Source organism: Cololabis saira, chromosome 9 (genome assembly GCF_033807715.1).
Source record: "Cololabis saira isolate AMF1-May2022 chromosome 9, fColSai1.1, whole genome shotgun sequence".
NCBI classification, from domain to species: Eukaryota; Metazoa; Chordata; class Actinopteri; order Beloniformes; family Belonidae; genus Cololabis; species Cololabis saira.
In genome coordinates, this window is record NC_084595.1 from 11,888,743 (window position 1) to 11,904,333 (window position 15,591).

The window sequence follows — 15,591 nt, forward strand, 5'->3', positions numbered from 1 at the left end:
GAAACGTTCAAGCACGCCTTGAGATTCCGGGTGATAGGGTGAGGACTGTCTGTGTTCAATACCCAGTACGGACACAATTTGAGCAAAAATATTTGACATGAAATTGGAACCGCGGTCGCTTTGCAAATACCGGCAAAACCCAAAAGTAGAAAAAAAGTTAGTAAGCGCTTTAATAACTGGTTTAACTTTCAGTGTGCGCAAAGGAAACGCCTCAGCATATCGCGTCGCAGTGCACATGACGGTAAGAATGTACTGATTACCAGATTTTGTTTTTGGCAACGGTCCAACACAATCGATCATAATATGCTCAAACGGCTCTCCTACAGCAGGTATAGGTCTCAATGGCGCAGGCGGAATCATCTGGTTTGGCTTGCCAGCCATCTGACACACATGACAGGTGCGGCAAAACTCCACCACAGATGATTTCAACCCAGGCCAATAGAAATACTGAAGGATGCGCTCATAAGTTTTGCGAATACCCAAATGACCCGCAATGTTGTCATGAGCCACACTGAGAATCTGGGCACGAAAACTCTGAGGCACAACGATTTGGCTTACGGCATTCCACCCCTGATCACCAACAGCGGCAGGGAACCATCGGCGCACCAAAATGCCATCCTCTAGCCCATATGCGCTGGGAGCGGCAGCAGCCCCTCTATTATTAGCTGCCTCCCAACACACAGAGAGCGAGGGATCACCTTTCTGTGCGTCGCCAAACGAATCCCTGTCGATGCTGAAATCAAAGTCAGCCTTGACTTGTAACAGACTCCCCGTAGCCTTTTTGCGCCGTCTGCGTGAAGCGCCACCCACCGTCGGCTTCTCGGCACATAAAAACGTGTCACCCAATGTAACAACGTCATCAAACTTTCTGGTTTGTGCCCGAGTTACCGCGCAAGCTGGGAAAACAGTGGTTGGCTCTGCACGCACACATGCAGCGACAGGCTTTTCAATAACCTCGAGTGAAGGAAACACTTTTTCACCGGCAATATCGTTTCCCAGAATCAAGGACACGCCCTCGATAGGCAAACTTTCACGTAACCCGACTTGCACAAAACCAGACACAAGTGGCGAACGTAAATGCAGCGTATGCAGTGGCGCACGAGAGGATTTCATCTCAACTCCGAGCACCAAGGCATCAGCACCACTAAATGAACACTCTGAGAAAGCCAGCGCGCTCTGTAAAATGAGGGATTGGGAGGCGCCCGTGTCACGTAAAATTGTGACAGGCACTCGTCCCTCCTCCCCGTCCGACAGAGACACTGTTCCTTCCAGCATGAAAGGGCCAAAACATGCTTCAGTCTCCTCCCTGACAGCCGCAGTTGTCGCGGTAGCAGACTGAGGCACAGAACGTATAAACGCAACACCTTTAGCTTTCTTTGGATTTACACCATCCTTTTGCTGTTTAGGTGGCACTCTTGGACACCGTGAAATTAAGTGGCCTACTTCGTGGCAATAGAAACAGGCACGAACGTCCGGCGCTCCACCGGCGCCCCTCTGTGGACTGTTCGTTTTTGCACCCCTGTCTCTGTGCCATCTCTGTTTGTCAAGCCCACCCACCTCACGGTGGCCAAAAGAGCCGCCTGCACGATGCGTTAGCTCAAACTCATCAGCTCTAATAGACGCTTTAGACACTGAATCAACTTTTTGTTCTTCGAGATACACCACAATACGTTCTGGTATACATGCCTTGAACTCTTCCAACAAAATTAAATCACACAACTGCTCGAAAGTTTGAACATTGCTCGCTTTACACCATTTATTGAACAGCGTGGCCTTCTCTCGGCCAAACTCGACATAAGTTTGAGTAGCAGACTTCTCAGCAAACCTAAATTTTTGCCGATAATGTTCGGGCACTCTCTCAAATCCATTAAGAATCGCAGCCTTAACTCTATCGTAGTCCAAGCTCTCATCAACTGATAGCGCGCTACAAATATCCTGTGCTCTTCCTGTCAATTTACATTGGAGTAACAGACTCCAGAACTCTTTTGGCCAATGCACTGCCCTAGCAATCCTCTCAAAAGCACAAAAGTAGTTGTCCAACTCGCCTTCCTTAAACGCAGGCACCAAGGCTATTTGCTTGCTCACATCAAACGATGACACATCTCTGGACCCAGGAGCTGACACATCTCCATGCTGTTGCTGTTGCTGGGGGGCGGGTGACACTGCGGACACCGGCTCGGGGTAGGCTCGGTCTCGCAGGCGTGCAAGATATATTTGCTGTCTTTGCTGTTCCAGCTTGCATTCCTCGCTTTTTAAGCGGATTGCTTCGATCTCGCGCTGCAACTCAAGCTCCCGGAGACGAGAAACCCCCCCTACGCCCTCGGTAGGACTCCCCCCAGCCACAGTGTGTCGTTGAACCGGAGCTTGAGCCCCCGCGGACTCACCATCACCCAAGTCCAACACATTAAAGGCACCAGACACACTGGTATCAACTTCTGTCATAGCAAGCTCTTCTGTGTCACTCTCCGATGTCATCTTTATAACACCACGTTTTGTTAATTCTCTGAGCACAGCCGCAAACACCTTATCCTTCTTTTTGGCACCTTGCGGGAAAGGAACGCGATATCTCTTAGCAATGGAATATAACTCCCAATAATTGCACTGTTCCAACTCTCTTAGCGACAGGATATCAACGCAAGCATTATCAGAATCTGAGGCCATAACATTGCAACGAAGTCTTTTACTCAAACTAAAGCGAGCAACGTACTCACTATTCGCAGCAGCATCCACCGAACCGCCTAGGTCTACTAGTACACAAAACAAAAACAACAGGCTACAACAGGCCAACCAGAAAACATAACCAACTGAACTGAAACTTTTAAATGTATTAGAACGGACGAGCCCCCAATCATGTTACAAACCCATCTGTCTAGTGGTAAGGTGAGTAGGTAACATGTTTAAGGAGGAACGGAAACTATGGTCAGAGTATGAAGTTTTATTACAATCTCTTCTTAAAGTGTGCTTTAGGCACATTTACAAGGTTGATGACTCTATAACTAAAATAAAAGACAATAAACAAACAGAATCAAAAGGGCAAAAGCTTAACGTAAACAAACTCTCCTTTCCCAAGGGAGAAACAACACAAAAGTTTAACAGAAACAAACTCTCCTTTCCCAAGGGAGAAACAACACAAAAGTTTAACAGTTAGTGGTTAACATGTATACATAGTAGCGGCAGGTCGGAGGAAGACCATAGGGGTGTTCCTCCTCGATTGTCAGGTTCAAACTGAATATATAGTACTGTGGGCACCCATGGCCACTGGGTGTCACATGACCGGCAACCAATAGGACAGCCAAGGGGTGATCAGACCCTTAACTACTGCCAGCCCTTGCTGATGGCATTAACAAGGCAATCAGCACACCCTTAACTACCGCCAGCCCTTGTTGGTGGCATTAACAAGGCAAACAGACCTGCAGTGGAGCAAAAACACATTATACATAATAGAAGGCGCTCTCTATTCTATTATAATGGTGAAGACTCAAGTGTTCAGCAATACACAGACCTCATATAAATATATATACATAAGCCAATAGATATATATTATATATATTTATACTACAATACCACTAAAATCATAATACCAAAACTAAATATAATAAATACGGCGACAGCAGTCGACGTAACAGTCGGGCACAGACAACTCTTTTAGATCCTTCAGCAGCGTCTTAACATGGCTGAGGAAGGTCTGGGCTCCGACTGGGCCTCCCTCAATGGATTTACTTTGATGCTTAGGGTCTCTTTCCTGCTGCAGCTACCAACGTCTAGAACAGGGGTCGGCAACCCAAAATGTTGAAAGAGCCATATTGGACCAAAAACACAAAAAACAAATATGTCTGGAGCCGCAAAAAATGAAAAGTCTTGTATAAGCCTCAGAATGAAGGAAAATGGCGAAATGCGAAATGTTGAGAAAAAAGTCGAAATGTCAAGAAAAAAGTCGAAATGTCCGGATAAAAGTCAAAATGTCAAGATTAATGTTGAAGTATAATCTCGGGAAAAAAGTTGAAATGTTGAGAAAAAATCTAAATGTCGAGAAAAAAGTCGAAATGCCGAGATTAAAAAGGAAGGAAAAAGGAAGAAAAAAAGAGAAAAAATTGAAAAAAGAAGAAAAAAGAAGAAAAAAAAGAAGAAAAAAAGGAATAAAAAGGTTATATGTCTGGAGCTGCAAAAAATGAAAGTCTTGTATAAGCCTTAGAATGAAGGAAAATGGCGAAATGTTGAGAAAAAAGTCAAAATGTCAAGAAAAAAGTTGAAATGTCAAGATAAAAGTCAAAATGTCGAGATTAATGTTGAAGTATAATCTCGGGAAAAAAGTCGAAATGTTGAGAAAAAAGTCAAAATGTCGAGAAATAAGTCAAAATGTCAAGATTAATGTTGAAGTAGAATCTCAGGAAAAAAGCAGAGATTAAAAAGGAAGGAAAAAGGAGGAAAAAAAGAGAAAAAAAGGGAAAAAAGAAGAAAAAAGAAGAAAAAAAAGAAGAAAAAAAGGAATAAAAAGGTCAAACATTTTTGAAAAAGCTCCAGGGAGCCACTAGGGCGGAGCTAAAGAGCCGCATGCGGCTCTAGAGCCGCGGGTTGCTGATCCCTGGTCTACAAAGCTTCAGCTGCTCATAAGCTATCGAGATTTTATTACATTGGATATGTTTGTAAATTTGGGAACTGATTTCACCCCCGGTTACAGCGAGTGGCGCAGGCACTGCATTTTGTCTGGCCCCCACTTCTGGGAAGAGTAACCACAGCATTAAACTTGTCTGACTGGACAGACGGATGACTCAACACTCTGAGATTATTTAGCTTCCTTTCCAGCCTGATCTAGATCAACTCCTCCTGATCGTTTATATTCAGAGATCTCCTTTGTGCCAGGTCTCATCGTCAGCGAACGCTAACATCATCAGCTTACTTGGACATTTTAAGAGGCTTTTGTTAATCAAACAAGCTCTAAACCACATCACCAAACTCATTTCTGTAATTGGACTCTAATGTAAGTGTGCAAAACACTTAAGGTGCGGGTATGGTTCTGCGTCACACACACGCAGAGCACACGGCGCACCCGTGACGCCGTCACGAATCGTTCAGACTTCTCCGTCTCTCCATTTGGTCGCGGTGCAGTACCCCCTGCGGCCACTAGTTAGCGATCTTTTTCTGAATGGTTTATCCGACTTTTTCCGGTCACAGTAAATCAAAGAAATAAGGACAACTATTGTGCAAAAAACAAAAACAAAAAAAATCACACATAAACGAAGAAAAAAGCCCTGGAAGTTCACTACTGCTTCAAACCGGAAACCGGAAATGCTTCGCTTTCAAACGAACCAATCACAGCCCTCTCGGTCTGCGTGTGGACGGCGTCTCCTCGACGCGTAGTTACAATTTTCGGGAGGTGCACGTCACTGACGGCGCATGTGACGGCGTGTCCTCTGCGTGTACAAAAACCACACGCCGTAGACACAGCGTCGTTTTGACGCAGAAGCATAATTCAGCCTTTACTCCAACCGGCTCCCACTGAACTGCTTAGTCTGTGGGTTCACTTACTTTTTCTTCCAAATGTTTAAAGGGTGTGTTCAATGAAGGTGTGAGAAATTATAATTATGTTGTCAGCTTCAGCACATCTATCTTTACCTGTTATTGTGACCTCGATAAAAATTCATCTCATGGTGTTGATGTGTTTTTTTTTTTTTACCACTGTTTATGTAGGTACGAGTGAGTCCCCACTGACTTCCTGTCACTCTCTCTTACCGATGTCTCCAGGTTCTGTTAAAGGACTTTTCCATATTTGTAAATTAGTTTATTCATCTCCGTCGCCATCTCTTGCATCAATGCTAATCTATCTTTTCTGTTTCACCGTGGCTCAGCCTGCAAGAAGAGGAAGTAAGGTCAAATCTGTGGGACAGCTTCAAGGAAGAGCAATGTATTCTTTTTTTTTAATTAATATTTTTATTAGGGGGTAAGGCACAGTAGAACAGGAATCAATGACACATTTACATTGAGTATTATATTATTTCTGTATGGCAATCTACAATATATAGGATATATGACACCATAACAATACTGTGCATCTCGATGGAATGAGAAAAAGATATACAGTCAACCTCCTAGGGTGTTTTTCTTGATTTAAGGACAAAACATTACACAATTCAACAAAAAATAATATTAATAATGATAAATAAATAAATAACTGAAAATTATTTAAGATAAGAATTAAGTATTAAAGCTAAATAGTATAAATTAAAAAAATGATGAATAAAAAAGAAAAAAAAAACAGAAAAAGAAGAAGAAAGAGAATAGAGGGAGGGGGGTCCATCAATCAGGGGTCAGGGACTGGAGAAAGTGGAAGAATGTAAGAAAGGGAAGCCACTTATTATAAAATGTGTTAGAGCTACCTTTCACTGAGTATCTGATCTTTTCCAGCTTCAGAAAAGACATGGTGTTGTTGGTATTGTATTGAGCCACTGAGTTCTAGAGGAGCCTTAGTCGACCTCCAGTGGAGAAGAAGGTGACGTCTTGGCAGTAAGGAAGTAAAAGCTAAAATGTCTAGTTGAGTTGAAGTAAACTAGCTCTAGGGGGCCCAGAACTGAAAAAAATAAATAAATAAATTTTTTTTTTTTTTTTTAAATCTCATTAAATTATGGAATCATTTTTCAAAAAGTTTCAAAATATGCCTATTTGTGGAAAAAATATGTAGTATTTGAGTTACATAAAAGCTTGTTATTTGTTTTCTTCCTAATTGTCCTTGTGGTCAAGAACCCCCAACACAAAAATGGTTTGGCCGCTGATCAAAATTTGATATTATCATTTAATTCAACCATTAGAATGGTCAAAATGTCCGGTCAGCACAAGTCATGTGCTCAGAAAAGAAGAGAAAAGAGAAGAAGAAAATAGAGGCCTCAGAGATTCTCTACACAAATATTTTAAAAAGGGTGGTGACGGTGAAGCTGGAATTGATAAAGTCAGCGTAGAGCAAGGTAAGAAACAGCGCAGCCAACGTTTACCAACCTTGTAACTTAACCTAACTGGCTAGCTCTAATGTTAACGTCCATTAGCTTGTATAAAAACCTGAAGAGCAGAGGAGAGGAGAGGAAGAGGAGAGAAGGAGAGATCCGTGCGCAGGGGGGCCCATCTTAGATTATTTTGTCCGGGGCCCCGGGAAGACTGTCAGCTGGCCTGACTGAAAGTAAAGAGCAATGTATTCTTGAGGTCACATATTCAGTGCAGAAAGCAGGGTTGTGGCCTGTTAACAGAGAAAAGGTTAGAAATTACAAGGTACTGCATCTCAATGTTCACAATTTAAGCTCAACAGCCCGGCTCGTGAAACGATGGTCAAGTGTCACAGGGTCCAGTTTGGACCGAAAGGTCAAGCTCACACAAGGGCTGGAAGTGGCCTCTGGACCCGCTGGATCTGGCCCTCCGTAAAAGAAAACAAAAAAAGCATCTTGTTAGTGATTCTACAGCATAAAATGAATCTGAACTTTTAACCTCAGACTTGCAATGACTGTTTCAAAAGAAGCGACATGCTGACTCAGAGTGTCACAAGTTTTACCTGACGGTAGATAAGTCAAGACCGCGGTTTGTTTTTATGTTCAAGGACTACATCAAGACAATTATTTCAATTTTAAAGACAATTTTCTTTGAGGAGTTTGAATACCTCAAACATTTGATGGTAACCACGATAAAGAAAGAAAATTCTTGCCGCCCCGAACCAACTTCTGAAATAGGAAAACTACATTCAAATAGCCAACTACTGCAGTGATTAGTTTAGTTTTAGTTTTAGTTTATTGTTTTGCACAGTTTTTAAAAATATAAAGGAAATATCAAATATAAATACTATAGGTGCAGGAAGAGGCAAAAATCCCAATGGGCTTATTTGAAGCCTCCACCGAAGATATTACAATTTCATGTGTTATAAAGAACACAAGATTAACATACAAAAACAAAAAGTATAACTACACAAAATTGATGACAAACTAATAATGCAATATATAAATAATAAAGAATAAATACAAAAAAATAAGTGTGTGTGAGTGTGCATGGGATATTGTTTTTACAACTTATATTACTTATATTGACTCCTGAGCAAATAAGACACTGTCACTATGAGTGAAATTGGTAGGAGAGGACGAAGAAAGATCCGACTAAAGCCAAACACCACCAAAGTCACGGTAGGGGTCTTCTGTGTGGAGTTTTGCATGTTCTCCTCGTGCTTTTGTAGTTTATCCCCAGGTACTCCACGGACGGGCACGCCATCTTCCTACCACACACCAGAAACATGGATGTCAGGTTAATTTAACCCCTCGTAGGAGTGAGTGTGTAACACTTTATTTTCTTTCTAAACATCCGTCCAGTGTCCCCGGCAGCAGAGCGACTACGTTACATCCTGAATGAAGATGATGACATGCCCACACCGACGCTCTTCACAGAGATGGACACTCTGCAGCGAGAAGGAGACGAGCTGGAGTGGAAGGAGTCCGCCAGGTGCAGGACTACACACAAACTCTAACACAGATGGCAAAAGCATGATTGCCTAAACCAGTTCTTACAACAAATGATTCTCCAGCTGCATTGCCAACAAGCCAGAGATACTTTGATATTTCCGTGTGTTTGATGCCGTGTTTTCAGTTGCGGTGCTGTTGGGGGAACAGAATGCCAAAGCTCGCTCTGGCTCTGGCCTTTCTGTTCCAACAACTTCATCCATTATGAGACATACTTTTCACATTTGGTAGAGCTTTGAAGAAGCGAGGAGATCAAACTGATGTTACTGAGAGAAACGCCATGCATTTGATTTGATTTGATTTTTATTTTGTACCGGTACATGTAAAAGACAACAATTAAAGTGAAGATAAGAAAACAAAACAAAGCAAACAAAAAAAACAACAAAACAAAGAATTTCATACTTTTAATACTTAGTAACTTAATTACATGTGCAAAAAGGGCTAGGAAGAAGTGTAAACTTATTTAATTCTACCCCCATTCACTAATCATTTATTAAGTATTTATAATAACTAACTATACTATAATTATACTCACACACTTACCTATACATACATACACATAGTTGAGTATTTCTATATATTTGTACACACATGCCCATCTAAATATTTATATAAATATACTTATTTACACCATACTATCTCTAAATTAAATCCATCTGCTCTATATCTATATCTATCTACTTACACACATATTCACACACATACACACATATATACATACACATATACATACAAATACACCCATACATACAAACATACAAACCGCTAAACCCCTTCCTCTTTGTACCTTGTGAAAATCATTTTTTTTTTATATTTGTTTTTAAACTGGTTAATGTTTGGACATTTGTTTTAATTCTGACTCCATTCTGTTCCATAGTTTAACTCCACTGACTGATATAGAAAATCTTTTCATTGTGGTTCGTGTTCTACGAGTCCTAAAATTTAGAGAACCCCTTAAATTATACCTCCCCTCTCTGTCATAAAACATTTCCTGTAAGTGTTAAAGTTAAAACCAGTGGCAGAATTAAATAACCCACACAACATTTTCAAAGCTGTGTGTTCCCCCATGTGTTTAGTTTGTGTTTCTCTGCCTTCAGGTGGGTGAAGTTTGAGGAGAAGGTGGAGGAGGGCGGGGAGAGATGGAGTAAACCCCACGTGTCCACGCTGTCGCTGCACAGCCTGTTTGAGCTCAGGACGTGTCTCCAAACGGGAACGGTGCTGCTGGACCTGGAAGGCTACTCGCTGCCTCAAATAGTTGGTGAGCCGTCGAAACTTTGGTCTGATGCACGTCCCTTTTTTATGAACTCAAGGATCAGTGTTACGGCAAGGTGCTATGGGATGATCCTGAACATGATGATGATCATTAATCTTCATACCACCTGTTGAGCACGGTGAAAGAGGGGTGATGATACCGGCTTTTGCTTTTTTATTTAAAGTTGAGCGCTCAGTGCGTTTAAATGGGAAGTTTAATTCCTCTTTAATTCAGAATTAAAATTAAATCCGATTTAAAATGAGTAAAAATTGCCATGTAAACACCTAATTCTGAATGAAAATGGCCATTCTGAATTAAGCTTAATTCCGAAGTAAGTGGCTCGTTTATTCCGATTTTAAATCCGAATAGAATAATTCCGCGATCATGTATAAACTCATTCCGCTTTAAATTAATTCCGGTCTTTCTGCGCTGCTCGTTCCCTCGCCCGTCTGTCTCCATGATGCTTATATTCCGCGCTGGGCTTGTTTTCAAAGTTTCAAAATGGCAGCACGCAGTAAACGCTGGTCAAGAGCAGAGACCATTTATTTAATAAATAGCTTGGAGGACCTGGAAATAATTAAAAGAACAGATGGCAGGAAACATAAAAATTGTGAGCTTTTCAAAGGTTGTAGCGGCTAAGTTTGTTTTTCTTCCAGTAGACGTAACTTCCGGTCCCCCCCCTATCCAATCAGAACCTTCCCAACCCCCAGACCTTAAGAGGAATTGGATAAAACCGATCAAACGTGTTTTCCATGTAAACCTCAATTCGGAATTACTATTTCCATGTAAACTCGCAGGAAAATAGTTTAATTCTGATCTATTTAATTCGGAATAATTAATTCAGAATTTAAAAAAACATCATGTAACCGTGGCACTGAGTGGAACATTAACTCTACATAGCAGAGTGTTTTTGAGTCAAATATGAGGTCGCCTGACAGCTACAGACTGGCTGAACCTGGGTACTGGAACAGCATGATGATTCCAAGCACACCCGTGAATCTGCAGCAGATTAACTCAAGAACAAATACATCCAGACCTCCAGACCTCAGTACAGTTAAAACACTTTGGTACCTTCAGAAAAATGTGCATAAATAAACAAACGTCAATGTATTTAAGCAGTGAGGAAAAGAGAAAGAGAGAAAAATTGACCGTAATGACGTGAGAGTCAGACGAAGGCAAACAGGATACAAATCCTTCAAGTTATTGCTCATGGAGGTGCTTTTACAAGCTGTTAAATCATAGTCTGCGCTTCATTTCTCACACACAGCTAGATTAATGATAGCATGGAGTGAACTGTGTGACATCTGAGGCTGTAATTTGTTAATAGCTCCTACGTTTGTATTGTAGCTTCCTACTGAACTGAAGTTTCTTGCCTTAATAGTATTTTATGACACTTGCACTATTTTAGACACATATGTCTGAACTCCTTTTACTGTTACTATAAGCTCCACAGGAGCTTTTTAAAGGTTAAATTATATATTTTCATTAGAGATAATTTTCTTTTGGTGTGGAAATGGTGTGAATCTCATCTATTTGGAACCACCATATTTAAGGTCTTTAACACGACTGCTACGTGCCACTTGAAATAGTTTAACCTCAGTGTTTAAATGATGACTAATTAATTTATTTGGTTTAGGATTGAAATAATTATAAAAAATATTATGTTCTTCACACAGATTTACTCCCCAACTTTATTGGCATCGTAAAGTTGAATGTGCTTATTTAAATCATAGCTCTGAACCCACATACTGTACATAGCCACAAACCCAAAGTATGTTCAAATATTCAGATAAAGATGAATAAGATGAACACTTTTAATTTATTATTTATCTTGGATATTTTTGCTAGTTTTTGGTATTTTTGATAAGACACAATACAGAACTTATTGATATTTACCTTTCCTCCCCACTACTTCCCTCACACCAGGCTGGATGTCCATCACTGCTGTATTTTCCATGATACATTTGACAAGTGCATGTTCAGGTGTGCTGCAGTGAAAGCGCTTGTATGACTTGCATCTAGATTCTTCAGGCCTGGACATTTAGCGGATGACACCGGCCACGACTCTCTATACCAAACCATTCAAAAGTTATGGCAGAAAGTAGGAACTATCAAATATCGACTAATCAGATGAAGGGGTGGGGCTAATTTGCACCAAATATGTTCAAGGAGTCAATACCGAGTCAGATGACACCACCCACGACTCTCTATGTCAAACCATTCAAAAGTTATGGCAGAAAGTAGGAACTATCAAATACAGACCAATCAGATGAAGGGGGGGTGCGCTTTTTGGCGTCTAGCGTTGCCACAGTAACACTTTTGACTGAGAAAAGTAATGTGCGTTGTCGCAGGATGGAGACGCACATTTTGATGTATAACACACCTGGGTGCACGTTCGGGCCGTATTAACAGCCGAAGGAATGGCATACATTGTGCCAAAATTACACAATTAATTAAAAATGGCCGACTTCCTGTTCGGTTTGGGCCATGGCGCCAAGAGACTTTTCTTTAAGTTGTGCCATGATACAGGTGTGTACCGATTTTCGTGCATTGACGTCAAACCGTATTGTGGGGCTTAAGGCACAAAGTTTTCTAGGGGGCGCTGTTGAGCCATTAGGCCACGCCCATTAATGCAAACCATTCAATATTAAATTTTTTCGCCAGGCCTGGCTTGCATGCAAAATTTGGTGACTTTTGGGGCACGTTTAGGGGGAAAAAAGCCCTAGTTTCATCAGAAGAACCAGAAGAATAAAAAAGCCTACAGATACAATAGGGCCTTCGCACTGTAAGTGCTCGGGCCCTAATATTTGATCTATGCATTAGTGAATAAATGTGATGATGACAATCTTTGGTGTGTCATTGTTTTTACTAAATACTTTCATGTGGTTGGGGATTTCTGGTGAAGATGGACAGGCATGTTGTCTAAAGAAACGCTAGTTCTGTTAATGAGGGTCAGTCAATCATTATGGGGAAATTAGGCTATTATTTGTTGTTCTGACATCCAAGAAGTGATTTTAAAGTAGCTTGTCAGGAATCCTGGAGTGCTCTTCTGTCCATGTGTGCTCGTGTCCTTGGTCAAGTTCACAAACCCAACAAACGACCCCTATTATGTGATCAGTCGTTTGTATTTGTGTGGATGACACCGACATGTACGGAGTTCACAGAATAAAAAAATGCTGTATGTAGGTTTGAATGTGGCTTTTAGCTTGCAGAACCCTGAAACTGGAAACTAAAAACTAAACCAAAAATAAGGAACCTTTCCTGGGAACATTTGACTCACCTGTTGATTCCTCTCCTTCCCACGTGTTTTTTTCCAGATGACATCATAGACAGACAGATAGAAGAAGGCATGATATCTCCTGATATCAGAGAGAAAATCAGTTTTGTGCTGCTGAGAAAACATCGACATCAGACCAAGAAGCCAATTCACCGCTCCCTGGCTGACATGGGCAAGTCCAGCTCCTCTGCCAGTAAGTTCCCTCTCCCACAACACCGACATTCTCCGTCTGAAGGAGGGACAGCTGAACCCCTAATCTGCTAGAATACACAACAGTTCACATAAAACTGTCAGTTATTCTGTTCTGTCATTTCTCTGATTAGTAATACTAAGTACCCTGCAGGTGAGTGTGTTTTTATGACATCACAAAGAACCGCACTGAGACGTTAGCTTCATTTGTTTCTTTGTCAGCGATTACTTCATTCTGGTCTGACATATAATTTGATTCTTCTTACACCTATACAAATGATTCCTTATAGGGATGCCCCGATACCATTTATTTCACACCGAGTACGATTACGAGTACGAGTACGAGTACGAGTATTTTAATTTGTGTACTCGCCGATACCGAGTCCTGATCTGATACATCTACTACAAAAATAACTAAGCTAGAAATGCAATGAAAAATGCAATGAATTGGAAGACAGGTTTTATTTAATTTTTTTTATTTTAGCTTTATTTAACCAGGAAAAGAAACCCATTGAGATTAAAAATCTCTTTTGCAAGGGTGTCCTGGCCAAGAGGTAGCACAAGATTTCAAATATTAAAATTTACAGAGGTGTAATATGAAATATTAAAATCAAATAAAATCAAATGAAACAAAAAATGGAAATCATTTAAAACAGTTACAAATCAGAGATGCTGTCTCAAGTGCACTCATTCTGGACTTAAAATCGCTCAGTGGAATAAGTTCTGTTATTTTTAGAACCTTTTGAAGTTTGTTACATGTATAAGGGGCAGAGTATGTGACAGAAATTAAATTTTAAACAAAACTCAGCCGGCCGGGCTTGCCCCAACCCCAACCCCCCCCTCCCCCTAGAGTCACTAACCAGTAACTACAACAACAATGAAGTATAGGTGCGTGGTATCGGAGAATTTTTGCGAGTACGAGTACGAGTATATGAGAGCAGTATCGGCATCCCTAATTCCTTCATTTGTGTTTTTGAACTCACTTTTGTCGACGAGTGCATGCTCTCCCGCGGTCAGCGGGGTTCATAACCCCCACGGAGGACACCGTAATGTTTAATGAGTTAATTACCGCGGCATTTCCACATCTCATCAGGGAAGGGCACTTCCTGTTCAATAAATAATAAAGCGCCAGCTCCAACTACTTTGTTGCCGTTTCTATTGTCCTTTCCTCGTCAGATCGGAACCCGGCGCCTCGAGGTGGAACGGGTCCAGGCCCGAGTCCCGGGCAAGCGTCCAACTTTAACCGATCCACAGAGGACCTCCGAGTGAAGCAGCAGGCTGCTAACTATGGCCGTCTGCGTAAGTGTGCTTTTAAATCCTGAAATTTGTTATTGGTACTGTCAAAAAGCAGTTGTTTTTCTCTATTTATTTAAACTTTTAATCTCAAAACCTGGAACATTTTCTTTTTTTTTATTAATTAATGAATTTTTTATTTATATTTATTTTTTTTATTTTTCTTGCAAATAGAAAAAAGAACAAAAACATAACCAAGGGGTGTTTTCATTAAAATCAAGAGAAAAAAAAACTGTATGAAATACATCTCAAACAAAAGCAGGGCGTCTCAGGGAAATATAACTTTTCCAATCTTCTCAGATTGCTTCAAATTTGGATTGTTGCAGCCTCATAGAGAACGTTATCCTCTCCATTACAAAGATATCGTAAATGATGTCATACCAATCATCTAATTAAGGAGCATCTGGCTTCTTGGTAATAGCTTTTCGCGCAGCTACACTTAGCAAACCAAACAGGTATCTTGATTCCCCAACCATAGAACCTGGAACATTTTCATGTCCAGTTAAGTTTAATAATCTCACTATTGACACTTTAGTCACTGCACACACTCAAAACTCTGACACACGACACCGGTCGGGGATACAGCGATTTTCTTCATCATTGTTAAGATGTATACGTTGTTAGATTTTCAATTCAGAGATTGGAGCAGGTGCATCTGCATTGTAGGCTACATCAGAGTGTGATTTCAGAATAAAACAATAAAAATCTACACCCTGTTAAGTCAATACTTACAGAACCAGCGGATGTACAAATGTGTATTTTGGTGCTCGGCCACGACTGAGCGACATCCGTTTACAGCAGTTCAAGCTGGCAGCAAGTCAGAAACGAGACTGACACAGACCCTTCAGGTAACGTGTGTCCTGTCAGTACTGTATAACTGACTACAGCGGTACTGACTTGTGTACTTGTACGGCCAAAATCCCTGGCTGTGTTCTCACTCATCCTATCAAGGATGCATCCTGTGGAGATTTGTGAAGACTTGGGATGGCAAAGTGTTTCTGCACCTGCAGAGATGACAATACAAGAAATTACTATACATCTTTTTCTAATTATTTTTTAACTGTACATCTGTTTTTCTTTACCCTGCCTCTACCTTTTTA

General features: G+C 40.9%; 1 protein-coding gene across 2 annotated transcripts in view; it reads left to right on the forward strand.

Annotated features, from left to right (window-relative positions):
• The window catches only part of slc4a5a (solute carrier family 4 member 5a), a 77,709-nt gene that overhangs the window by 12,971 nt on the left and 49,147 nt on the right, over positions 1–15,591 (forward strand). For both annotated transcript variants that reach the window (XM_061730496.1, XM_061730497.1), the window contains exons 4-7: positions 8,334–8,463; positions 9,578–9,738; positions 13,050–13,202; positions 14,375–14,497. In XM_061730496.1, the coding sequence (XP_061586480.1) occupies positions 8,334–8,463; positions 9,578–9,738; positions 13,050–13,202; positions 14,375–14,497 (567 nt within the window). The remainder of the gene's footprint in view (positions 1–8,333; positions 8,464–9,577; positions 9,739–13,049; positions 13,203–14,374; positions 14,498–15,591) is intronic.